This window comes from Lemur catta, chromosome 14 (genome assembly GCF_020740605.2).
Source record: "Lemur catta isolate mLemCat1 chromosome 14, mLemCat1.pri, whole genome shotgun sequence".
In the NCBI taxonomy this organism is placed as follows: Eukaryota; Metazoa; Chordata; class Mammalia; order Primates; family Lemuridae; genus Lemur; species Lemur catta.
The window spans coordinates 48,459,180-48,485,068 of record NC_059141.1 but is presented as its reverse complement, the minus strand read 5'-3'; the positions used below and the strand labels follow the sequence as shown (position 1 = coordinate 48,485,068).

General features: G+C 50.3%; 1 protein-coding gene across 3 annotated transcripts in view; it reads left to right on the top strand.

Annotated features, from left to right (window-relative positions):
• Nucleotides 1-4,934: 4,934 nt before the first annotated feature.
• LRRC20 (leucine rich repeat containing 20) overlaps nt 4,935-25,889 on the top strand; it is a 74,811-nt gene continuing 53,856 nt past the window's right edge. For 2 of the 3 annotated variants that reach the window (XM_045569344.1, XM_045569342.1), the window contains exons 1-2: nt 4,935-5,036; nt 10,617-10,761. In XM_045569344.1, the coding sequence (XP_045425300.1) occupies nt 10,680-10,761 (82 nt within the window). In that variant the 5' untranslated portion in view covers nt 4,935-5,036; nt 10,617-10,679. Of the gene's footprint in view, nt 5,037-9,921; nt 10,487-10,616; nt 10,762-25,889 lie in introns of those variants that run through there. The other variant, XM_045569343.1, reaches the window with a different exon arrangement.

Sequence of the window (25,889 nt, the reverse complement as noted above, 5' to 3'; positions counted from 1 at the left end):
AATTTTTTTTCTTTCTTTTTTTTTTTGAGACAGGGTCTCACTCTTTCACCCTGGCTAGAGTGCTGTGGCGTCAGCCTAGCTCACAGCAACCTCAAACTCCTGGGCTCAAGCAATCCTTCTGCCTCAGCCTCCCGAGGAGCTGGGACTACAGGCATGTGCCACCATACCCGGCTAATTTTTTCTATATATTTTTAGTTGTCCAGATAATTTGTTTCTATTTTTTAGTAGAGACGGGGTCTCACTCTTGCTCTGGCTGGTCTCGAACTCCTGACCTGGAGTGATCCTCCCACCTCGGCCTTCCAGAGTGCTAGGATTACAGGCATGAGCCACCGCACCGGGCCTCAATCATTCTTAATAAACCGAGGGGCTGGTGGGTCAGTCCCATAACCCTAACACTTGCTAGACTTCTTTTATAACAAAGGGAATAGGCTTTAAGCTCAGCTCTTTATCAGGCAACAGTAATTTGCTAGAATTTAGTAACATTGTTTCATTTTTCATTACATTTAAAGGTTACTTTTTATCTATGGCAAAGTACTACTAGTTTCCATTTGTGGAGTGATATAAAGTTTCTTTTTTAAAATAACATTTTAACTTAAAAAGTGAGTCAATTTAAAGAAAAAAACATAAGTAAATAATAGTATAGTGTGTTGGTAAACTATCTTGCTGAGAAAAAGTAAAGTCCTGATTTGTAGCGTGTGCTGATTTCTGCGGTGGAAATTCTTTCACCATGCCTATTTCAAGTAACTAAGGTGATCGCACTGAACCCAGAATTGAGAAAAGACGTGTGGAATGAGCAAGCTCTGCGAGTCTGTACAAGTGACAGCAGCTCACCACTGGGTGGGGCTCAGATATAGCAAAAATCAGGAAGGTGGCAGGGCAATCAATGGCTGAAGCTTGAGAAATGCTTTTTTAGAGTCACTTTTTGTATCGATCTTATTTTCCATAGTAGAGCGCATGTGCCGTGAGGGAACTGACTGCTTCTTGCTCATTTTTGCAAACCCTGCAGTACCTGGCAGGGGTTTCTGGTGGGCATATCTCACCAGGCTGAATTTTCTGGAAGGGGGACTGGATGAACTGCTTTTTTGCCTTAGGATGGCAGTGACCTGGAGTGACCTCAAATTCCTGACTGTTGGAAACTCAGCTCCAGGCAGGGGTGCAGCCCTTGGTGGAAGGCACAGTAAGGCACAAGATGATGCAGGGGCAGCGGGGAAAGGGTATCTGACTCACACTTGTTGATGGGACTTCACATTTTGTTTCCATCCGAACATACTTCTGCCTTAAGAGGTGTGAGATAAGGGCTAACATAAGCAGAATAAAATGGAAAAGGGGAGATTTAAGGTTTTATATTGTGTTAAGGCCTTGTATAATATTAGACTTACTGTAACAAAGTACCACAAATGGGGTGGCTTACCAATAGAAATCCATCGTCTCGTAGGTCTGGAGGCTAGAAATCTGAAATCAAGGTTTTGGTAGTGTTGGTTTCTTCTGAGAGCTATCTGCTCCAGGGCTTTCCACTTAGCTTATAGATGGCCATCTTCTCCCTGTCTTTCTTCGTGTTGTCTTCCTTCTATGCATGTCTGTATGTGAACAAATTTCCTCTTTTGATAAGGACACCAACCATATTGGATTAGGGTCTGTCCTAATGACCTCAATTTCTACTTGATTACCTCTGTAAAGACCCTATTTCCAACGAGGTCACATTCTAAGGTACTAGGGCTTGGGACTACAATACATCTCTGTGTGTGTGTATGGGGGCTGTAGTGGTAGGTGAGGAGGGAACATAAATCAACCCATAACAGGCCTCGAGATTGCATCTAGAAATTCTCTGATGGGAAGTGGTCCCCCATCAGGGTCTTCAGTCATAAGAGTTGAGATGCTGGCTCTGTCTACAGGATAGTGTCCCTTCCACAAGTGCCCTGAGAATTTATACTCCCCAGTGAAGGGCAGACCCACCAGGGAATAGCCATATAACAATCTGTCATAGCACAAGAGTTTTCCTTTCTGTATGTAGCTTGCAAGGCTTTCAAGCATGAGCACAGGCTGTGTTCAAGCCCTAGCAAACATCTGAGTCTTTCTCTGTTCATAGGTGAAGGGTGTATGGCTTCTAACTCAGGTGGCCAGGGTTGGAGCCAGTCCCTCAGTGGCCCAAGCCTTTGAAGATGCTCTGATCTCTCTAGAGGAGCTTGTTTGTATGGGGCCAGTCGAGCTGCTTCACTGAGAAGCCTCGCCGGGGTTCCCTTGCACAGTCCTACCTTCCTGACCTCCTCACTTGCTATTCTGAAACTGAAGGTAGCAATGACTGCCTTGAGGCTTCTAGACCCTAGTAGGGAGGGATAAAAATTTGCCAACCGATTGCATTGAATGGAATCAGTAAACATAGTGATTGAAAATCTTAGCACAGTTGATATATATTTATGAGCACCCACTATGTGCTAGATATTGTGGGAATATTTATCGGGCATGTGGTAGATTGCAAAATTAGTCCCAATTCTCCCCTTATCCTGTACCTGTGTTCTTTGTGATGTGACTTTGTTGCTCCCTCCTATCAGGAGGTGGAGTCTATTTCTTCTTCAACCTTGGATCTGGGCTGGCCTTGTAATTTTGTTTAGTCAAGACAACTGGGGAAATGAAGCAGTGCCAATTTTGAGCCTAGACCTTGAGAGACCTTGTACGATTCCACTCTTGCTCTTGGGACCCTGCAGCTCCATGTGAACAAACTTGGGCTAGCCTGCTGGTAGATGAGAGACATGTGGCCCATTGGCCTCAGCTAACAGCTAGCCACCCCCCTAGAAGCAGAGGCCTCTGACTGCCCCGCAACTGACCCCAGATGCATGAGGGAGTCCAGCTGAGACCAGAACTGCCCAGCCAAACCCAGCCTAAAATACTGACCCATAAAATCATAAACTAAATGAGCTATCATTTTAAGCCACATCTAAATTGTGGGGTGTTTTATTATGCAGCAAACAGTGCCTGATACAAACACTTAGCATGTGCCAAGCTCTGGTATTTGAAATCAGGCAGAGTCTTGTGCAGAGATGGTATAATAATGGGTATAATGCAGTAAGTGCTCTCGAGAAGCAAACACAGTAGGAATAGAACAGGTGGCATTTGAGCTGGGGAGGAATTTTGTCTCTGTGGGGTTGGAGGGTCCAGGATAAACTTCCTGGGGCAGGGGACTGGCTAAAGTAAAGCATGAATGTGGGAAACCCCAGGCTGGGGCCATCTGTCAGAAGTATTTAGTGAACACTTACTATGTGCACGGAAACATTATACTAGCTGTCTCAGGTCTGCATGTGGCCTGACAAGGGAAAAAAGACATCCATGTGCAAAAGTTGGCCAGAAGTGTCAGGTTGGTGTTCAGTAAAACAGAAGTAGCTGTGTCTGCTTTGTCCAGAGTAACAAGCATCTTGGCTTGGGCAGAATGGGACTCCAACCGTTTGTTATTTATATCTGGTACTTGGTATATGTCTGGCAGGAATTTAATGGTAAAGAGTCAGAAAACACGGCTGCTCACGCACCCACTCAACTGGTAACCCCCTGAGGGCACAGTCTGTGTCCGATTCATCTTAGTATACCCGGAGACACAGGGCCTTGCATATACTAAGCATTCAGTTTTGAAAGACTGACTTTGGAGATATTTACCATCCTCTTTCTTTTATTCCTACTAACCTATTGTGTTTGTTTCCTAGAGCAGCTGCAGCAAGTTGCCACAACAACAGAAATTTATTTGCTTACAGTTCTGGAAGCTATAAATTCAAATCAAGGTATCTGCAGGGCTGGTTCCTTTTTGGAGGATCTGAGGGAGAATTTATTTCCTGCCTGTTCCTAGCTTCTGATCCGTGCCAACACTCTGTGGCATTCCTTGGCTTGTAGATGCATCACTCCAATCTCTGCTTCCATCATCACATGGCGTTCTCCCTGCATGTCTCTCTGTGTACCTCTTCTCTTATAAGAACACTGGGCACATTGGATTAGGGGTGCACCCTACTCCAAAGTGATCTGATCTTAACTAATTACATCTGCAGTGACTCTATTTCAAAATAAGGTCACATTCTGAAGTCCTGGGGGTTAGGACCTTAACATATATTTTTTGGTGGTGGTGGGGGGGGGGACACAGTTCAACCCTTAACATCCATCAAGGCCCAAGGGAACGTGTTTTTCCTTGTCTGCCACCTCTAGCGGCAGAATTAAATGTTCTTTTTTCAGGACTTCCCCGCCCCCCCATACTTGATATGTACTTCTTTTCATTAGAGCAGTTGACACCGTCATCATCTGTTTGAGGCAGGGACCTCATCTCTCTTGTCTCCCTGTGTGTCCTGCAAAGGGTCTGGGGCGAGTTCTCCATGGCAAGGCCTGTGCAGCAGCTCCCTTCCCCTGAGGGGCCATCAGGCCTGGGCGTGGGCGCTGCATTAGACATTCCACGCATTAATCCCCACAATGGCCTGTGAAGTAGGCATTTATGTATTTTAATTCCCATTTTATAGATAAGAACATTAGGCTTTTGAGAGGTGAGGTAACAGTGTAGCCAGAATTACTGTCTCTAAAAACCTGAATGGGCACCGGGGACGTCACATGAAAAGTTCCCTTCGCTCCATCTTCACGTTTTTCAACCCCCTGATCTGGCTAGTTCCACTCCGTTTCCTCGAGACACCCAGATCTGGAGCCTCAGTGCCATCGATCCTGGGATGTGTTGCCCGTTCCGGTCTACACCTCGGCTCTCCCCAACATCCTCCCTCCAGAAGCCGCACACAAAGCGGGTCCTCCCTGCGCACGGGAGCGCGCGGGCCTGGTTTAGGCGCGCGCCACGGCAGGGCGCGGAGGGCGAGGGCGTACGCTGATTGGCTCCGCGCGGCCCGGGCCCTGGGCCTGCTCCCGCCCCGGCGCCCGTCCTGGCGCGGCGATTGGCCGAGTGGCCGTGCGCGCTCAGCCCGCAGCCCCGCGCGCCCCGCCTCGCCCGCGCGGAACTCGCATGGGGCGCCGGCGGCGGCCGAGGGAGTGTGACTGCGCTGCGCAGGGCGCTAGGAGGCATTGTCGCCGTAAGTGGAGCCGAAAGCGGCCCGGAGCGGGGCCACACACTTGGTGCCCCGCAAAGTAAACGTGGTCTGAGGCTAAGCGTTGCAGGGGCTGGGGGAGAGAGGGAGAGAAATGCCCCGGTTTTTGCAGAGTACCGTCCCCTCCCCCAGGTCACCCGGTGGAAAAGGGCAGCGGTGCACCAGCCGCGGCTCCTGCGGTGCCAAGGGGCCCGGCACGCGCCGGCTCTCTCTGGCACACCGCTGCTGGACCCTGATGGCTAGGGGGAGTGGGCGCAGCGGTGCCAGGGAATGGGGAGCCCGGGGAAGCGCTCCCTGGCGGGCCTCCATTCCCGGGGGAGGCGCCCTTGCTGGGAGAGGCTGCTGTGCATTTCGTCCCTGAAGCGACACTTTCGTGGTTTGCTTCCGCTCTGGGGAGCTGCAGACGCCTGCATCGGAGCGTGCTCTCGGCCTCCGGGCAGCGCGGAGCCCCGGCCCTCTGCGATCGCCAGCGTCCCTCACCTCAGCCTGCTTTATTCTCCCCATTCCCCGCCTGCCAGTGCCATTGGCTGTGGGCACCGGGCTGTGAGACGGGGCCAGGCGCATGGGGACCCTGGCTGTCCGCCGCGCACGGTCCTGAGAGGTGCAGTCCCAGGATGCCTGGATGCCCATAAGGGAGCACGCGCGGGGCTCCCCGAACCCCATGGCGCAAAACGAGGCGTCAGCTGGTCCCCCTGACGCCCCAGCGGGCTTCTTCCCCTTGGATGGGAAAGTGGGTCAACTCTGTTCTGGTCTCAAGTGGGCCTTTTGGGGCTACTTGGGTCCCATCAAGCCCTCCGTCCCTCACTTCCCCACCCGCTCCCGGCTTGGCCCGGTGGAGAGGCCGGCTGCAGCCAGCGGTGGGGGCAGCCCGCACATAGGGCTCGGGAGGCTCCGGTTGCCCGTCGGAGCGGCTGCCAGGCTCTAAAGTTCCCAGCTGACCACGCCAGTAACTAAATATAGGAGCAGCTGGTGCGGACGGGGTGTCGCAGTGGCTCCTTTGCAGAGATCTTGGGACTGCAGATAAGGTAGAATTCTTGCTGCTAAGGGCGGGAGTCGGGGGACCACGGTCAGGGTTTAAGCAAAAATCATCCCTCCCCTAGCCTTGTATCCAAGTGAAACCAGGTTATAGGGACAGGAGGGCTGTAGTGCCAGCTCCCATAAAACAGGACAACTTTTTCCCCCAATTTATTATAGTCAAACTTCCTCTTTGCACCTGTTTAATCACCTATTGGTAAAGCCTTAGTGTGGGAAGCACTTAATGGTTTGCAAAGCCCGTTCTCAAAAGTTACATATCAGTTATTATACTTCCCACAACAACCCAGTGAGAAAGGTGGTATTTCCATTTTACAAATGGGGCTGCTCCCAACACTGATAACTTCCCAAAACTCTGGTTGGATTAGGCTACTTTCCTCAAAAAACTTCTCTTAGTTCCCTGCAGAGAAACAGAGGACAAGTTTATAAGAGGCCTATAGCCCCCTCCCCAGTAATCTGGGAACAGACTGGCTGTTGTTTCCCTCTCTCCCAAATCCCTTTGTGCACCTGCTGCTCAGACCTTCTCTGCTCCTTCCCTCTGCCCATGCCATGTGCCTTCATGACCCTGACCCCCTGAGCCTGGTGTTGCTGTCTCTTAGTGGGAACTTGTTCTGGCCCATACCCCATCTTTGTACTTTTACTCCCCTGGCGTGGGCCTTATAGAAGGTGCCCAGGAGGTGTTTGTTGGCTTTAAACATTTCCTGGGACCTTGATGCTCACTCTGAGGAACGGGAAATTGGGGGTGTGTGGAGACGGATATGCTAAGAGACAGCAGTAGTGTATGAGCTTAGACCCTGTGCTGAAGGGTCTTTGGGATTTGGAATGCTTTCCTTTACATTTTCTGAGGCCCCCTTCCAGTGCCTGGGACTGGCAGGGTTAGTAGTACCATCTGGCTGCAATGCCCAAGTAGGCTGATGGTACCTGTTTCTCCTCTTTGGGACACTCTCTGACTTGCTGTTTCCAGCATCCCTGCACATGGGGTTGGCCAGGTGCCTCGAGGAGCCCATAGCTTGGGTCTTTGGGGCTATCCTGGTTCCAGGAGGGCTGCCTTCTGCGCTGATAGCTCAAATGGGGCTGACGCTGCTGGATTGTGCCCCAGGCACATCTCTGCTGTACTCAGAGCATCCTCTGGAATATAAGGGGTCCTTCTTCCTAGTGAATTTCTCTGACATCTAGATTTTAAATGTTGTTCCTGTTCCAGCTCCTATGTCCATGCTGACACATATGATAGGGGGTCTGAGTTTGCCACCAGGGGTGAGATTTTTAATCTGACTAGTTTTCATCAATGGCCTGAGGCACCTCCCCCACCTGGTGGCAGCTAGTAGAATTGCAGGAATAGCACCTGTTGGAAAGAAGCCTGCGGATCCCACCAGGGTTAGCAGACTCTGGAAGCTTGGCAGTTTACCTTCCCTTCCCTTTCCTCTGTGCTGTGAGGCCAGGATTGCCTCAGTGCTGTTTCAGAGAGCTCTTCCTCATCAGAATCACAAGTCAGAGCTATTTCCTGTGTTTCTTTCATCTCTCTTCATTCTCATGCCCCATGCCAACAGATGCTCAATAAATGTTCATGACTATTGATGATGAATATTAGAGATGGGGGAGGGAGAAGAAGGCATAATATGGTGGAAAGAGTGCCAGTCTGGGAATTAGAAGACCTAGGTTCTTTGTTTTCTTTCTTTCTTTCTTTCTTTTTTTTTTTTTTTTTTTGAGACAGAGTCTCGCTCTGTTGCCTGGGCTAGAGTGCCATGGCGTCAGCCTAGCTCACAGCAACCTCAAACTCCTGGGCTCAAGCCATCCTACTGCCTCAGCTTCCCGAGTAGCTGGGACTACAGGCATGCGCCACCATGCCCGGCTAATTTTTCCTATATATATTTTTAGTTGTCCAGATAATTTCTTTCTATTTTTAGTAGAGACGGGGTCTCGCTCTTGCTCAGGCTCATCTCGAACTTCTGACCTGGAGCGATCCTCCTGCCTCGGCCTCCCAGAGTGCTAGGATTACAGGCGTGAGCCACTGTGCCTGGCCCTTTATTTTTATTTTTTTATTTTTTAAGACAGAGTCTCAGTCACCCTGGGTAGAGTGTAGTGGTGTCAGCCTAGCTCACAGCAACCTTAAACTCCTGGGCTCAAGCGATCCTCCTGCCTCAGCCTTCTGAATAGCTGGGACTACAGGTGCTCACTACCATATCCAGCTAATTTTTTCTATTTTTAGTAGAGATGGGGTCTCACTCTTGCTCAGGCTGGTCTCAAACTCCTGACCTCAAGCCATCCGCCTGCCTCAGCCTCCCAGAGTGCTAGGATTATGGGTGTGAGCCACCGTGCCAGCTGGTTCTTTGTTTTCACCTAGCTGGTTCACCTCCCCTCTTGGGTCCTCAGTTTTCCCATTCTTAAAGGGGTTAGAATAAGTCACCAAGACTCCAGCAACATGGCTGTCATTCAGGCTTAGGGGATGGTCTTAAAGGCAGCACAGTGAAGGTGTTGGGTCCAGTTTGCCACAGTCCTTTCTATTCCCTATTGTCCTATATTGGCCCACCTTGTGCAGGTTGCCTACCTGGCATCTTTAGGCATTTGAATTTATGACCCTTTTCCATTTAGACAGTGTCTTAGATTTGTCCTAAGAGCCATCTGACCTGTATTCAGATTTGCAACATAAATGATGTGTGTTAATCCTCATCATCACCATTGGGGGATACTAATTAAGCATCTGTGTTCAGTGTCTGATGTACAGTGCAGGTGAGAAGCACAGTCTAGATCTGCTCTCTGCCCCAAGCTGCTCCACAGGCCAACAGGGGAGACAAGTGTGTGTGTGGCTCATAAATAACCCAAGTGATGTGTGCTAAGCCATTAAGTGCTGCTGAAACTCAGAGGGAGGAGAGAACACTGAGGCAATCAGGGAAGACTTCCTGGAGGTGATAAGATGGAAATTCTACTCATTCCTCAAAGCTGAGTTCCACTGAGTTTTTTGTTCAGAGTCACATTGGGATTAGATGCTGGTGTTATAGCTGCACATGTACTGCTTTATTTTTTCAACTATGATTTATTGAGGTTTTACATGTCCTAGACTCCAAGCTAGATAGGTATATAAATTTTATTCAATCTTCATATTAACCCAGCAACGTTGGTATTACTAGATCTCCTACTCAGATGAAGAAACAGGCTCAGAGCAGTTAAGAAACTCTCCTAAGGCTTCTTAGCTAATAAATGGTTGAGTTGGGCATTAGGCCTGTCTCCATAAAACAGTCTTTCCCCACTGCGCTGTGTGTCTCAAACCTTCAGTGTCAGCCTCCTTGATGAAACACACACGTATGCTAAGGTCACACCAACTCCCCCAAGCACATGGGTGGGCCTGGCCAGCTCCGGCGTGGCCTCTCCTGCCTGCTTGTCTAGTTGAGCACACGGGAACTTTTCCTGGTGTCTATTACCAGCTCTGAGGACTGTCCCCATGGCCCTTCTCTCTGCCCTTTCTGTTCTTTTGCCTTTGGCCCTCAGAGCAAGTTCGTTGGAGCTCCTCGAGCTGTCTGTGAAGCTGGTTTGGGGTCTGAGGCAAAACGGGGTGCTGACCTGGGCCTCAAGTTCATTCCTCTCTCCGTGGAATGAACACTGCTATTGGCAATGTAGGGGACTTTTGTAAAATGTGAGCACTGGATATGGAGCTGGGCCGACCCGATTATTGCCACTTACTCATTTTTACCTTGGCCAGGTCACTTAGCCTCTCATTGTGCCCTAGTTTCCTTCCGTGTAATACACAGGGAGTTGGGGACATTTCTGTGTCTTTATGTCTTAACACCTTACCATTTTGTCTTCCTCATCCTTCTTTCAGCCTCTTCTCCCCTAGTGATCCAATTTCCCTTCTCTCATTTCCCTTCCTCCCCCTCCCTTTTCTTGCAGATAAACTGAGCATCAGCTGGTAATCAGGTCTGTGGGCCAATTGTAAATCCCCGTCCATACTGGCACATGGAAGGGAGTTTGTCGAGACCACCCACCCCCCAGCCTGTGAGCTCTGATTGGCTCCCAGGGCTCTGATTTACCTTTGTGCCCCCCCGCTTCCTGCCTGGCAGGTGTGGGTGGAGTGAGCAGGGGAGCTGGAGAATTGTCCTGAGGGGTGTGGACAGGGCGCCAGCTCAGAGGCTGTGGGATGGAGGGACAGGTGTCTTTCCCCTGCAGTTGGCTGTGCCCCGCCTCCTCCCCAATGCCCCGCCTGTTGAGTGAGTCACAGGCCAGCGCACACCTGAGTCCTCACACCTGCCGGGCCGCTGGTTCAGGCCTGGACCCCGAGTCTGGTGAGGTCATACGTGTTGATCCTCCCAGAACGCCGGTAGGGCCCAGGTGCCCCCACCCTCTGACAGGCAGATCAGCCACTCCACAGGCCGAGCTGGATGTGGCCTGGGCTCTGGGCTCCGCAGGAGGAGGTGAGTGACCTGGGGCCCTCTGTGCAGGCTTCCCGGCAGCCTGGGGCTGGGGGAGGAGGTTGCTGGGGGTGAAGGCAGGGTGGGGACCCGGCTGACAGGCGGGCACTTCATGGCCCTGCATTTTCCCCAGGCACAGGCCCCTTTGTGAGCAGCAGACCAGCCTGGGGGCTGGCAGCAGGACACCCGCGTCTGCATGCTGAAGAAGATGGGTGAGGCCGTGGCCAGAGTAGCGAGGAAGGTCAACGAGACGGTGGAGAGCGGCTCTGACACCCTGGGTGAGTGAGGGCAGGGCTCTCCCGCTGCCCTGGAGGTGGTGGTGAGGTGAGCTTAGCAAAGAAATAGAAGAGAGGAGAGAGACAGTCTCATGTGCGCCCTTGTCACGCGAAGAGTTTTGTGGAACTGTCATTGCAGCGGTGTGCAGTTTGTGTGTACTGGGTCCCAGTGTAAGGCGTATTTCTTACTATGGGTCATGGCCAAAGAGGTTTGAGAATCACTGAGCCTGCGTGCTTGCCCTTGGATTGCTGGTGACTGAGTGTGCGTGTGGCTTTGGACCAGCTGAAAGTGTGGAGTGGCACCCGCGTACCAGGCCCTGTGCTGGGGCCTCCCGAGTGTTATCTTTTTGAATCCTCACGGCCCCCTGGGGTGAGTGCTGCCTGCTGGGCACAGCGAGTCTCAGTCTGCAGATGAGGAGGGGGCGGAGGGGCGAGATGGCAGAGTGGAATTTTTTGAGATTGCCCAGTCAGGAGGCCCCTTTACACTCCATTATTTCACTTGAATCATGTTTTATGTTTTTTGCTTTGAATTGGTCATAGCATTTTATCCTATCAGTCACTCCAAGACTCCAAGTATTTAAGCAAGTCATCCCATTTAATTAAATTCAGCAGGTATTTATTGAACATCTGCCCCGTGCAAGGGGCCGCAGGGGGTACAGTGCAGTTACCTGTGTGTGCACGTGCACGTGTGTCTGCGTATGCATGCACATCTGTGCACATGCTTGTGAGTGTGTGTGTATGCGTGTGTTTATGTTTCGCGCACTAGAACGTGGCACCACTGTAGAGCCACAGGCATGTTGCGGGAACCGGGAGGCCTGGAGCACAGTCCTGCCTGGGGGATGATCACGCAGATGGACAGGTGGAATTTGGGTTAGGCCTTTGGTACATGAGAGGGATTTCACAGGCAGGTTGGGGTGTGTGTCTATGTCTGCCTCACAAAGGAGCATCTATTCCCATGGTGGTGACTGCCTGGCTAAGACCCAGGGACTGGAAAGGTGGAGCACTTCTACGAGCAGCTACTCCTCAGGTGTGTCTGGAATGCGGGCTTCTGCGGCAGGGAGTGGTGGTCCAGGAAATGGAGGGACACCCAGCCTTCAGGACACGCTTGGTCACTGCTTCTTCCGGGAAGCCCTCAGCCCAGCCGCCTCCACGCCTTGATCCCTTCCTCCTCTGAGGCTCTCATTCAGCATGCCCTGAGGGCAGGGACCCTGTGGTCACTTGCACACACACGGCCCCCATCCCACTCCACAGCCTAGTGCAGTGTCAGGTGCTTTGGAAGCGAGTGGAGGTGTTTGCTAAGGTGAGAGAGGCACCTCCTCTGTCAGCAAGCTCACCAAAGATTGAAGATTGTGGTTGGTGTTGGAGGGAAGTCTCTGGGGGAGCCCTAAGCTGGCGATATAACCACTGTGGGCCTCAGTGAGGGGATTCTGGAATCCTGCCCCAGTCACCAGCATGGCTGGTCCAGGCTCTCTACCACTAAGACTGTAGGTGAGAGCCAGGCTTTGGGTCATATGGACCTGGATTTGAATCCCCACTCTGCCACCTGCTCACCTGGTATCTTAGCAGATGGCTTAGCCTCTCTGAGCCTCTCTTCCTTCAGGTATAAAATGGAGATGGGAACTGTGTCTACCTCATCAGGGTGGTTAGGAGTAATTGTCATGTCTGTAAGGTGCTTGGCATGGAGGGAGCTCAATAATTTTTGTATTTTTACTATTGTTATTAATATTATTTTTAATTTTTTTAAATTTTTTATTTTTTTTGAGGCAGAGTCTCACTCTGTTGCCAGGGATAGAGTTCCGTGGCATCAGCCTAGCTCACAGCAACCTCAAACTCCTGGGCTTAAGCGATCCTTCTGCCTCAGCCTCCCAAGTAGCTGGGACTACAGGCATGTGCCACCATGCCCGGCTAATTTTTTTCTCTATGTATTTTTAGCTGTCCAGATAATTTCTTTCTATTTTTAGTAGAGAGGGGGTCTCGCTCTTGCTCAGGCTGGTCTCGAACTCCTGACCTAGTGCAATCCTCCCACCTCGGCCTCCCAGAGTGCTAGGATTATAGGCGAGAGCCACCGCGCCCAGCCAATTTTTAATTTTTATTCATCCCTGAAAGCTGGTGGTAGGGCCTAAGTCTTCCCCTGTACAAATGCACATCCTCCGGGTGTCAGCCAGCCAGGTCTCCACTTGGCCTGCTTCTCATTGCCTCTGAATAGGGAGTTTGGAGCAAATGGACAGATCTCTGCAGTGAGTAACCTACCCCAACCTTAAAATGTTGCAGGGGAGAGGGACACATGCAGCCCCATCTTATCCAGATGTGGTCGGGTGGAGAGGCAGCAGGGGAGGGAGAGCTGACTTCCGACCAGGGGAGTTGAGGAAGCTTCCTGGGGAAGGTGCTGTGTGAGAGAGGGTGTTTGAGACGCAGCAGTGAGCAGGCAGGTACTCTAGGCAGCGGTAGGGATGCACTGAGCTGCCGCTGCAGCATCGGGGAGGTGGTGAGGGATGGTGCCCGGCAGGCAGAGAGTCTGAAGGCTGTGTTGAGGAGTCCGGACTTCAGCCTCTGGAGCAGAGATTGCAGACTCAGATGCACCTGTAGGCCAGGTGGGGATTTCTGTGAGCTGAAGAGTGGGCACCCCACCTCAGGGGAAGTACGCATAGTGGTTAGGGTAGGGCATGCTGCCGGGGACCATGCCTACCGAGGAACCCCAAGCAGGCCTTTGGCCACCCTGCCAGACCACCACCATGTCTAGGATTGGAACCCTGACTGTCTGGCACCAGAGCCTGAGCGCCACCCCCAACCAGGTAGCCCTGGGGTGGGGGCAGATGGTTGGTGATCACAGCAAAGCTTATGAGCACAGCAAAGCTCTAGTCAACTTGGGAGAGACTTTAGCCATGGCGATCTTGCCCAAAGCCCAAGACTTCCGTGTGGAGGGACTGGGTCTTAGGGTTAGGGTTGAGCAATAGGGAGCCTTGGTGCCTCTGCAGTGGCCAGAGAAGGAGTAAAATATCAAACCAGGCCACTGTGGGCACCTGCAGTCCTGACCCTTGGAAAGTGGAGCTGACCGGCTCAGACAATCTAAGGGGGGTGGAGTCTAAGCAGTTAGCATGTATTGAGCACCTGCTGTGTACAAGGTGCCTTGGAAGCTCCCAGGGATGTGTGCTGTAGGGTCTTGGACCTGAGACCAGCCTACAACCTATGAGACAGTGCAGAATCCATCCTATGCTGTGTTGTACGGACCACAGGTTGCCGTAATTCAGAGGTAGGAGATGTTGCTGGGTGCTGAAGTAGTCCAGGACGGCTTCCCGGCGGAGATGGGAATTGAACTGGGTCTTGAAACGTAGGTGAAGTAACTCTACATGGTTCTTATGTAAAATAGCAAACAATCTGAAGCAGCCTAAACATCTAGCATCAGAAAATTGTTTAAATAAATTGTGTTACAGCTGTACAATGCCATTTATGTAGCCATTAACAATGGTACATGATATTTCATTGTATGCTTGAATAAAGACTGGTACATTGTCTTGTATAACATGAACTGGAAAAAACCAAGGATTCTAAACTGTATATACAGTAAGATACCAATTACGTTAAATATGTGTGTGTATATGTAGAAAAGAAAATGGAAGGGAATAAAACAAGATAGAAATGGGAGTTAGACAGTACTATTCCGCATTTTCTAATGTTGTACAATGAATGTATCACACTTAAAATTAGAGAACAGATTTTAGATAAGGGACAACCTGCTGCTCTAGAAGGTAGAAATAAAACACGTGTCCCAATGACAGTCAAGAGTTCAGGGGTAGCTCCTTCTGGAAGTCCATGACCCTGGGAGAGACGTGGGCTTCCCTGGCTCCTCCCTTTGTGCTGGGCTCCCTCCCTGCCCTCCAGTGCGCAGGCCTGGCAGGGTGGCCACGCAAGCCACAGGTACGTGGCTGCAGAGTGGGGGATCCTGTAGAGACTGGGCTGGAAGAGCTCGGTTACAGGCTTGCTCTCACCTTACTCAGGTGGGTAACCCTGGTAAGCACTGCTCACACTCCTCTAGCGGTCCCTGGGCACCTCCGGTGGCACTGGAGCCAGACTCGCTCCTCCTGTAACCTGAGCCTGGGTCCCAGCTCTTCTCACCTCCCTCCAGGCTTTTGCATCCCCCAGAAGTCGGCTCCTTTCCATCTGGCCGCAGTAGGCCCTAGGCTTGCGTTGAAGCTGCTTTCCTGGCAGCCCCTCACCCCTCCTGGGCATCAGCCTGCAGAGTTGATGCCCAGCCTGCAGAGTTGCTTGCAGAGTTGAGAACTCTGCACTGCACTCAGCCTCCCTCCCCTGAACCAGGCTTTCCTCCCTGCTGCCTCGTGGCTCCAGAGTGAGCTGCTTTCTCTCTGTCTGGGTTTCTCTGGATCCTGTGCTCCTGAGGGGCCCCAGCCTGCCCTCACCTTCCCTCCAGCCAGTGCCCTGTCGGGCCAGCCTGCCCTGCACCCCACTACCCTCCAGGGTGGAGGCTCCTAGCTCTGCTGTGTGCTTTGGGGATGACTTTAAAGAATGATCATTACAGCAGAGGAGTGGGATTTGAGAGGCCTGGGAGCAGGCAGGAAGAACGGACATGCCCGGCTGGGACAGAGGCGCTGCCCAGGGGGCAAAAGCAGAGACCGACAAGGGCTGAGAAGGGAGGAACCAGCCTTTATCTGGGGCCTGTTGCGTGTCAGGCTGCTGGGCTGGGCGTGTTCACATTCGATATCTTTTATTCCTCTCTGAAGCCTTTTGTATTTCCTGACTCTGAGGAGTCCTGTCTGGGTGCATTTCTAGAAAATTCTGAGCCATTAGCCTGTGGCACGTTGCTGTCTCCCTCCTGTGTCTCTTTTTTTTTTTTTTTTTTTTTTTTGAGACAGAGTATCGCTTTGTTGCCCTGGCTACAGTGAGTGCCGTGGCGTCAGCCTAGCTCACAGCAACCTCAAACTCCTGGGCTTAAGCGATCCTACTGCCTCAGCCTCCCGAGTAGCTGGGACTACAGGCATGCGCCACTATGCCTGGCTAATTTTTTTCTATATATATTTTAATTGGCCAGATAATTTCTTTCTATTTTTAGTAGAGACGGGATCTCGCTCTTGCTCAGGCTAGTCTCGAACTCCTGACCTCGAGCGATCCACCCACCTCCGCCTCCCAGAGTGCTAGGATTACAGGCGTGAGCCACCGCGCCCGGCCCCTCCTGTGTCTCTTATGCCCAGACTTCCTCCTGGGCCCTCTCCCTGTGCATCTCCCTCACTCTCCTTGGATCTGCCTTCCATTTTACAATTTGCTTCTTTGTGTTTAGTCTGTTGAATCATCCACTGGGTTCCAATTTTTAAAATATTTTTATTTTCAAAAGTTCTATTTGGTCCTTTAAAAAATCTGATTTCATGTACTCTGATTTCTCTTCAGATCCAGTAAATCCTTTTCTTCTTACTAAAAAAAAATCTGATTTAAGGGAATAATATCTTATTTCTTACTTTTTCAACTCTATTTTTTATTTCTTTAATCATTTGACTATACTTGCTGTTTAATCTTTACTGCTTCTTCTATAAGAGGATGTTCTTAGGGGTCCGAGTCTGCTGTTCCGGTTGACTCTTGCTCTCAGCGGGTTGTTCTGGGTGGATTTCACGTAACTTCGGACGCTGTGCTCGGGTCTGGTGGGGTACCATCCGTGTACTCCTGGTTGAGGGCTGTGTCCTCTGGAGGGGTCGTGTTTGCTTCTGTGAAATGCCGTGAGTGTGATCAGCCTAGGAGCATGTCCTCTGTTAATTTCTCAGCCCTAAGTGTTTCTGGACCTTAAGGGAAGTGGATATTTGAACCCTAAGGAAGAACAGGCCTGTGATTTCAGAATCTTAGAGGAAATTTTTGTTTTTGTTTTTTAAATTCAGTACCCAGACAAAGATAAAAATAGCTTTTTAATTATCAAAAAGTGATTTTTTTTTCTTTAGTATACCCCTTCACTTCTTCCTTCAAAATCCCAGCTTTCAACCGGGGTCTTAGCTTCAACTTCCCACCTTGAGTAGGCCCAACACTGCATTTCTGATCCCTTCTAGGCCTTTAAACCTGAGCCCCTGGGTTCCCCAGATCATCACACCAGCCCAGAGCAGTAAAGCCTCAGTACCTATTTTCTTTCTTTCTTTCTTTTTTTTCCGGAGGCAGGATCTGGTTGTGACCCAGGCTGGAGTGCCGTGGCAGGATCACGGCTCACTGCAGCCTCAAACTCCTGGTCTCGAGAGATCCTCCCATCTCAGCCTCCCAAAGTGTTGGGATTATAGTTGTGACTTTTTCTCTATTTTTGATCCTTAGGGCTTGCTCTTATTACTGTATCAGACATCATTGTAAACACTTTACTGGTTTTGACTTGCTTAATCTTCATGACAACCCTCTGACAAAGGTGACATTAATATCCCCATTTTACAGATGAAGAAACTAAGTTATGAAATATTTTTCTTATCCAGTGTTTCTAAGTGTTTTGTTGCATAAAAGTATTCAACTTACCTCCTCTGCCATGTTGCTTTTGCAGTAGTTTCCTCTGTTCTATAGATGCCGCAACTAGACTGAGTGGACCAGTGACTTGCTGTTGACACAGCTGCTTACAGGTGGAGCCAGAGTTCGTCCCAGGTCTGTGGGGTGCACAGCCCTACCTTTCCCATGCACCCTGCTGCCCTCATTTAGGGCATGGGGGAGGGGATGAAAAGGAGAGCTCAGAGACCTAAAGGACCTGAAGTTCCCTCCTCTTGCTCACACACCTGCCTTTCCTCCCAGGTCTGCTCAGAACCACAGTGGGCCCACCCTGTTCCTTGAAAAGGAGGAAAATAACCACATGTGAACATCTACCATTGTACCTAATATTTACGTCATTGTTAGGATGTCTCCAGTGGTAACGAAAGGATAAGGACAGCCCCCATGGCCTGTTTCTATGGAGCAATGTCATTCAGTCAGTTCCTCCACTCCTGGTGGGTCCTGGGTAACCGGCATCAGGATTGTAGGCGGATGGTTAAAACTGCAGATTCATGGGCTCTACTCCAGAGCTTTGAAAACAGAACCCCTGAAGGTGGGGCCTGGTGGTCTGCATGTTAGTAAGCCTCCCAGGTGCTTCGGCCAGGACTTGAACTTGTTTGTTTTATCAAGTTATTATTTATATAAATAAAATTTACCCTCTTTAGTATATGATTCTATGAATTTTGGCAAACACATGTAATCATGTAGCTATCACCATAACAAGACTTAGAACCTTCATATCACCTCCAAAAAGTCCCTCATGCTCCTTGGCAGCCAAACCCTGCCCCAGCCCCCAGGACCTGGGAGTCACTGGTCTATTTTCTATCCTTATGGTTTTCCTTTTCTGGAATATCATGCAGATGGAATCATACAGAACATAACCTTTTGAGCCTGGCTTCTTTTACTTTAGTGTCACATGTTTGGGATTCATCCATATTTTGTGTGAATCAGTAGTTTGTTCCTTTCATTGCAGAACAGTATTACATTGTATGATGTGCCACGATCTGTTTATCCATCCATCTGTTGAAGGACGTTTGGATTGTTTCCAGGTTTTGTTGTTATTGTTGTTGTTGAGTCAGAGTCTAGCTCTGTCACCCCAGCTAGAGTGCAGTGGCATCATCGTAGCTCACTGCAACCTTCAACGCCTGGGCTCAAGTGATCCTCTTGCCTCAGCCTCCCTAGTGGACAACCAGCACCCCCAGGACACCTGGCTGATTTTTCTATTTTTAGTAGAGATGGGGTCTCACTCTTACTCAGGCTGGTCTCGAGCTCCTGACCTCAAGTGATCCTCCCTCCTCGGCCTCCCAGAGTGCTAGGATTACAGGTGTTGAGCCACCATGCCTGGCCATTTCTAGTTTTTTAACACCACAAATAAAGCCTATAAACATTTACGTGTAGGTTTTTGTGTGAAGCGAAGTTTTCATTTCTTTTGGTTAAATGCATAGGTGTGGGGTTGCTGGGTTGTACCGTCGTCTCTCTGTATCTGTAGGGGTTTGGTTCCAGGACCCCCTCCTATGCCAAAATTCCAAGATGCTCAAGTCCCTCATATAAAATGGTAATAGTATTTGTGTATAACCTATGCACATCCTCCCATATACTTTAAATCATCTCTAGATTAGTATACTTAATACAATGTAAATGCTATGTAAATAGTTATTACACTGTATTGTTTAATTTGTATTATTTGTTTTCACATATTTTTTGATCTGTGGTTGGTTGAATCCATGGACTTAGAACTCAAGGACACAGAGGTCCACTGTATATATTAAGTGTATGTTTGACTGTATAAGAAACTGCCACTGTATATATTAAGTATATGTTTGTATAAGAAACTGCCACACTCTTCCAAAGTGTTGAGAATTCTAATTCCTTCACATCCTCTTCAACATTTAGTATGGTTTTTAATTTCATACATTCTTATAGAGTGTAATAGTCTCCCGTTGTGGTTTTAGTGTACAGTTCTATGGCAACAAATGATGTTGAACATCTTTTCATGTGCTTCTTGGCTATCCATCTTTGATGAAATGTCTATTCAAATCTTTTGCCCATTAAAAAAATTGAGTTTTCATTCTTTCTTTTGTTTGTTGGTTTTTTTTGAGATGGAGTCTCACTGTGTTGCCCAGGCTGGTGTGCAGTGGCTATTCAAAAATGTGATCATTAGCACACTATAGCCTCAAACTCCTGGGCTCAAGCAATCCTCCTGCTTCAGCCTCCCGAGTACCTGGGACTATAGGCTCGTGCCACCATCCCTGGCTTCATTTTCTTGTTAAGTTTTAAAGGCTCTTTATATATTCTGGATGAAAATTCTTTATCAGATATGTGTTTTGCTAGTATGTTTTCCAGCCTGTGCCTTGTCTTTTATTCCCTTAACAGTGTCTTTTGGGGAGCGGATATTTTTAATGTTTATTTATTTTTTATTTTTTAGAGACAAGGTCTCACTATGTTGCCCAGGCTGGAGTGCAATAATGTCATCGCAGCTCACTGCAGCCTCAAACTCCTGGGCTTAGACAGTCCTCCCACCTTAGCCTCCCAAGTAGCTGGCACTACAAGCGCATGCCACCACACCTGGCTCATATTTTTAATTTTGATGAAGTCCAGTTTATCATTTTTTTCTTTTATAGATGGTACTTTTGATGTGGCATCTGAGAAATCTTTGCCAAACACAAGGTCACAAGATTTCCTTCTATCAGGATCATCTGGGTATCCGTTAAACATACCGACTGGTGGGCCCCACTCTAGAACTTTAAAAGTAGGATCTGCATTTTGACATGAACTTGGTGTGATTCTTCCCTGCCTAGAATTTTGAGAATCACTGGCTTACCATTTGCAACTTGGAACTTCCTTCCCCTGGTGGCTTCTGTGGGGCTGGGCAGGGGCGTTGCCCGCAGCCTCTGGAGGTGTGTGTGAGTGAGAATACGAATGGATATGATGTGTTTCAGGGAGGGACCTGCACAGCTAGGTTGGGAGCTGTGAAGTCATCCGGACCAGGGGGAGGAAGAGTGCGCCTCCCGTTCCTCGCTCCCTCCCAGGCTCTCCTGTGCTCCCCGAGTGCTTTCCTCCCGCACTTGCCAGCAGATGGCGCCCTGTCACCAGCCGAGCCCAGGGTCCTGAGTGGGCTGTTGCTGGGTGTGAATACCCAGCCGTGACCAGGGCCCCCACTCCCTGTCCGGTTTCCTTCCTGCATTTATATTGCTGTCTGGCCCCTGCAGGCACCTGATTTTGCAACCCCTTTCTTGGACATGGGTACTCAGGAAGCCCTCACTGAAGCGGGACTATATCTTTTCTTGGTTTAGAAACTGCCACTGGCTTCTTTTTCAACAAACACACATTGAGCACCTGCTGTGTGTGGCCTGTCCAGAGGACCCAAGTGCCCTGGGAGTGCCCGGTCTGGAGGGGGAGGCAGACTCTCTCTCACACACACACTGAGGGAAGGAGAAGCCAGGGGCTGTGGTTGGAGCAGTGTTTCTGGCCCGATGGGGTGGGGTCTTGGACGTCTAGGGGCCTATTGACCTGCAGTTCCTGGCCCAGGGCTGAGCAGGCTGGCACCTGCTGGGGGCGAGGGGAGCATGTTTTGCTGCCATGTCTCCCGGCCACGTCTCCCGGACCAGCCCACCCTGAAGGTGTGGAGGTGGGAATGGGCTCTCAGACAAGGCTGCCTGTCTCTGTCCACCACAAGGGCTGAGGCCTCAGATCTGCCATCCTTGGCTCCCTGCCTCTCTGGAGAAGCAGGTGGGATTTGGCAGGCAGGCAGGGGACAGAGGTACCCACCGCAGAGCCCGTGCTGCTCTCCGAAGTGGACTCTGAGTTCACGTGTGTAGGGATTCTGCCCTCTCCCAACTCTGCCCCGACATGGTGTGCTGTGAGGGGGTGACTGGAAGCTTCTGCCTAAACTGCCTTCTCTGGATTTGGGGTCCTGGGAGGCCAAGAATGACCCTTCTGCTTCTTTTCTCCTATGCCCCTTGGAGAGGGCTTTTTACCCCTGAGGGGTCAGTATATATTTGAAGGGAAGGCTTTGCAGCCCTAGGCTGGTGTTTCTCAATCTTGGCACTGTTGACTTTTTGGGCTGGATATTTTTTGTGGTGGGGGCTGTTCTGTGCATTATAGGATGTTTAGCAACATCCCTAGCCTCTACCTGCTAGTTGTTAGTTGTCTTAGTCCATTCAGGCTGTTATAACAAAATACCATACACTGGGTTGCTTATAAACAGTAGAAATTTATTTCTCACAGTCTGGAAGCTGGGAAGTTCAAGATCAAAGTGCTGGCAGGCTCGGTGCATGGTGAAGGATCCGATTCCTGGCTCATAGACAGCTGTCTTCTCGCCCATGTCCTCCTGTGGTAGAAGGTGGGGGGAGGGACCTCTCTGGGCTCTGTTTTATAAGGACACTAGTTCCATTCATGGGGGCTCCGCCCTCATCATCTAATCACCTCCCAGGCCCCACCTCCAAATGCTCTCATATTGAGGATTAGATTAGGTTTGGTGTTTTTTAGAAGCGAGGTCTCTGTTTTTTAGAGGTGTGGTCTCACTGTATTGCCCAGTCTGGAATGCAGTGGCTATTTACAGATGATACAGTCCCACTACTGATCAGCATGAGAGTTTTGACCTACTCCCTTTCTGTCCTGGGCTGGCTCACCCCTCCTTGGGTAACCTGGTGGTCCCCTGTACTACTCAAGAGTTCACCATATTGATGCCAAAGTTAGTGCGGACATCTGGTGGGCATAGTGCACTATATAGCCCAGAACTCCTGGGCTCAAGTGATCCTCCTGCCTCAGCCTCCCAAGTAGCTGGGACTACAGGCCTGCACCACCATGCATGGCTAATTTTTCTGTATTTTGTAGAGATGGGTCTCGCTCTTGCTCAGGCTGGTCTCGAACTCTTGGCCTCCCAAAGTGCTAGGATTACAGATACAAGCCACCGCACCTGGCCTAAATTCTTATTCTTTAAAGAGGCCTCCCAGACCTTCCTAATTGGCCTTCACCCAATCATTTTTCTTTTTTTAAACAAACACTATGAAAATTTATGTACAGGTAGAAAAGTACATAAAACAATGTACACACAGTTCAGATATTTATGAAACAAATACTAGACATAGAACATCACCACAATCCCCAGTAGTCTCCCTACCCCAAGAGGTAACCAGTATCCTCACTGTTGTGATGAACTTTTCCTTAGTTTTTGTGTTTTAGTTTTACCATCTGTATATGCACCTCTAAACAATATAGCTTAGCTTGCTTTGTCTTTATACTTCATGTGCATGGATTTATGATGTATGATGATATCTTTGATTCTATTTATTTACTACTGAGCCTTATGACTGTGGGACTCTTCCATGTGGTGCTTATAGCTGTAGTTTTTTTTTTTTTCCTGAGAAAAAGTGAATTTTAATTATCTTGTGAATCTACTTAGAAAAACATACACAAGTTTTGTTCACAACTATAAATTTAACCCTTTTGCACTAAAAAAGCATGTAACAATAAACGCAAAACCACAGGCATGAACTGTAAACTTGTATTAATTATCGACTAGTCTTAAGGTTGATTCTTAGCAGTAATTCAGTATTTTCCTTATTGGCAATGGTAGCGTTTTAGCACCAGATGACTCCCAGGGGTACTAGTAATGACTGTGGCCGCCAGTGGAGGGAGACGCTTCCCCACACACTGCTTCACACTCTCACACCCACCCAGGCGGAAGGCACCGGGAGACGGGGCCACACGCTGACTCTCAGGGCGTGGAAACAGGACGGGGCGTGCCGGCTGCACCTCTCTCCTGTAGTGCACCTGTAGAAGAAAGGCCCGCTCTCGCTCCCAGGCACGCTCTCGTCCTCAGACTTTAATACCACGACTTAGAAGATGCAGGCGTTATTGCGTAAATATCATTCTGTACATTTCCATCAGTGTTCAGGAAATACTCCACCACACGGGTGTAACCCAATTTCCTGGTCCCTGCCACTGTTGTGACACACAGGGCTGTGATGAGCAGTGCTGCCATGGCTCTTCCCGTGTGCATCCCTGGCACATGTGTGCACGTGCTTCTCTAAGGATACGTCCGAGCTGTGGCATCTTCTAGGGGTTGAGTATCCTCCAGGAAAAGTGTCATTCAGGCTGGCTGGGGCACTGGCTGGTTGGGGCACTGGGGGACAGGGAGAGCCTGTGAGAGGCAGATGCCCAGGGCACCTGAGGACCCTTGGATCCATGTGGGGAGGGGCCTGTGGGGTGGCAGAAGGAGCCCTGGCCTGGGAGTCAGGAGGGCCAGACTTGAATCTCAGCTCAGCTTCGGACGTGCTGGGTGACCTTGGCAGTCACTTCACATCTCTCTGCCTCAGCCTCCTCTTCTGTCAAAGAAGGGGGCCAGGGGCCAGCCCAGTCTCCAGGGCACCCCTGGACGTGGGCATTTTCTGGCCCTGGGGTTCTGGAGAGAACAGCCGTGGGCACTGGCTGTGGCTGCAGGAGTGCTCCATATATACCTGGGGGGCTCAGGAGGTTGGCGTCTGGCAGGGGTGCCAGGGCAGAGAAAGGCGTGTGGGTGAGACCCCAGCGGGGTGGTGTCTGAGGGTGTTATTTAGAGGCAAATCACCAGCTTGGAAAGGAAAATCATTAGAGCTTTCCGAGAGCTGGACGGCTTCCCTGGTGGCAAATTGGCCCAGGGCAGTGGCCTGTGTTGCACAAATGAAGGGCCTGGGTCTGGGCTGGCCCCCTCATTTCAGAGGCCAGTGGTTCTGTCAGTGTCCCTGCCCGCCCCCAGAACGCCTGTGGAGTCCTGACTGCCTCTGACCTGGCCCGAGAGCAGCTGATTCCCAGGGAGGTGGACACGAGTGTTGTGTCCAGGCAGGGAGTGGAGGAGAGGGCTGGGCGGGGGTTTCTGGCAAACCTTATATACCATGCCTTGGTCTCTCTGTGCCCAGGTCAGCATGGGGCTCAGTGGACTGTCTGGACCCCACATCCTACCGTGGCGAGAAAGAGGACAGCGCGGTATTGGAAGGCAGATATTGGGATGGAGAGAGAACAAATTTGCTCTATGGCTCCAGCCCTGGCATTTATACTCAGAGAAATGATTTAAAAAAGGTGTGTTTAATTAAAAAGCAGTAGGTAATCCATGTGCCTAGAGTGTGAACCATGACATGCAGAGGGGTAAAGAGTGAGAAGCCAGGCTTGCGCCCACTTGTGCTATGGTCCCCTGGTCCCCTGGTCCCTTCCTCCCTGGCGCAGTGTCTTGTGGAGGAGAGAAGCAGTCGCCAGGCCCTGTGGGTTAGGCTGGCTGACTCTGGAATCGCTGCGGATGAGGGTGGTTGGCTGGCATCCTGAGGCTTGTTCCGTTTACAGCAGTGGCGGGAGAGGACCCTAAAGCCCTATGGATGTGGCTCAGGTCTCTCTTTTAGGGGTCTCTGAGTCCTTCTAGAGCTTTGAAAGCATCAGTGGCCATAAGCCCCACCATCCCCGTTCTAGCTGCACTGTGGACCTCAGACTTCTGAGGGGGAGGAAGCATGAGAGTGGAGGTCGGCGGTGGGCTCTGGGAATAGCATGGCCGTGACACAGAAGGGCAAAGGGAGCTGAGGCAGGAGGGCCTATGGTGTCGCCGTAAGTAGTGTGTGCTACAAGGATCTATCTCATGCAGGATTAGGTTAGAGAGACTGAAAAGTGAAAATCGCATAGGGTAAAAATGACCCGCGAAAAATAATAAGAGCTTGGGTTTACCTAGTGCCCAATATGGCCCTGCCAAACTGCCCCAGTCATTTCACATCCATCTCAGTCCATCCTTGCAATAATCATCATTCAGCCTTAGGAGGTAGCTGCTGTTATTAGCCCCATTTTACAGATGAGGAAACTGAGGCACAGAAAGGCTAAGCAACTTCCCCAAGGCTACCCCTGCTCGTTGTGGACAGGGAGGGGATTTGAACTGAAGCATAGTTCATGTTCTTACCCCTGTGTTCACCAGCAGCCTGGGAGCAGGCTGTTGTTTTGCAGGCTGGGAACCAAGTCAAGTTGCTGGTTTGGGGATAGCAAACCCTGCTGTAGAGAAATGCATATCTTCAGTCCTGTGTGGCATCTGAGTTCAGTCTGTTAGTGGAGCGTGTGTGCCTAATCTGGATGGTGGATCTGAGCAGGAGAGTGACATGATCTGGGCTGGATCCATAGAATGGATGTGAGACCAAGGCTAGGGAGCCCAGGGAAGAAGGAATTTGGCACCTTCTGTGCTTCTGTGTGCCAGGGCCTGTGTGGGTGTGGCCTTGTCATGAGGTGGGGCCAGTGGGAGGAGACATGTGAGGAAGGAGGGGCTAGGACAGGTGGGCAGTGATCAGTTGTGGGGGGGCTTGATCGGTTATCAGGGGCTTGCAGTTTGAAATCTGATCATACCTTAACAAAAATAGAAAAGTCTGGCCCATTTGGGCTGGATAAGGGGATTCTGGTAAGTTGGGGACCCTAAGGGCCCCCCAGAAGGAACTCACAGCAGGAGCCTGGAAATTTGGGTGCAGCCAGCTGGAAATGGAGATTTCTGCAGAAGTGCCACTGCACGAGTGGGGCCCTGTTTACCTCAGCCCCCACCTCCTGTTGGGGTGCATCCTTCACCCCACTCCCCACAGCACAGACCGGCAGGCACCCCGAAAAGCAGTGGCTAAGTAGTTCACCCCAGGTTGCCTGCCTGCCAG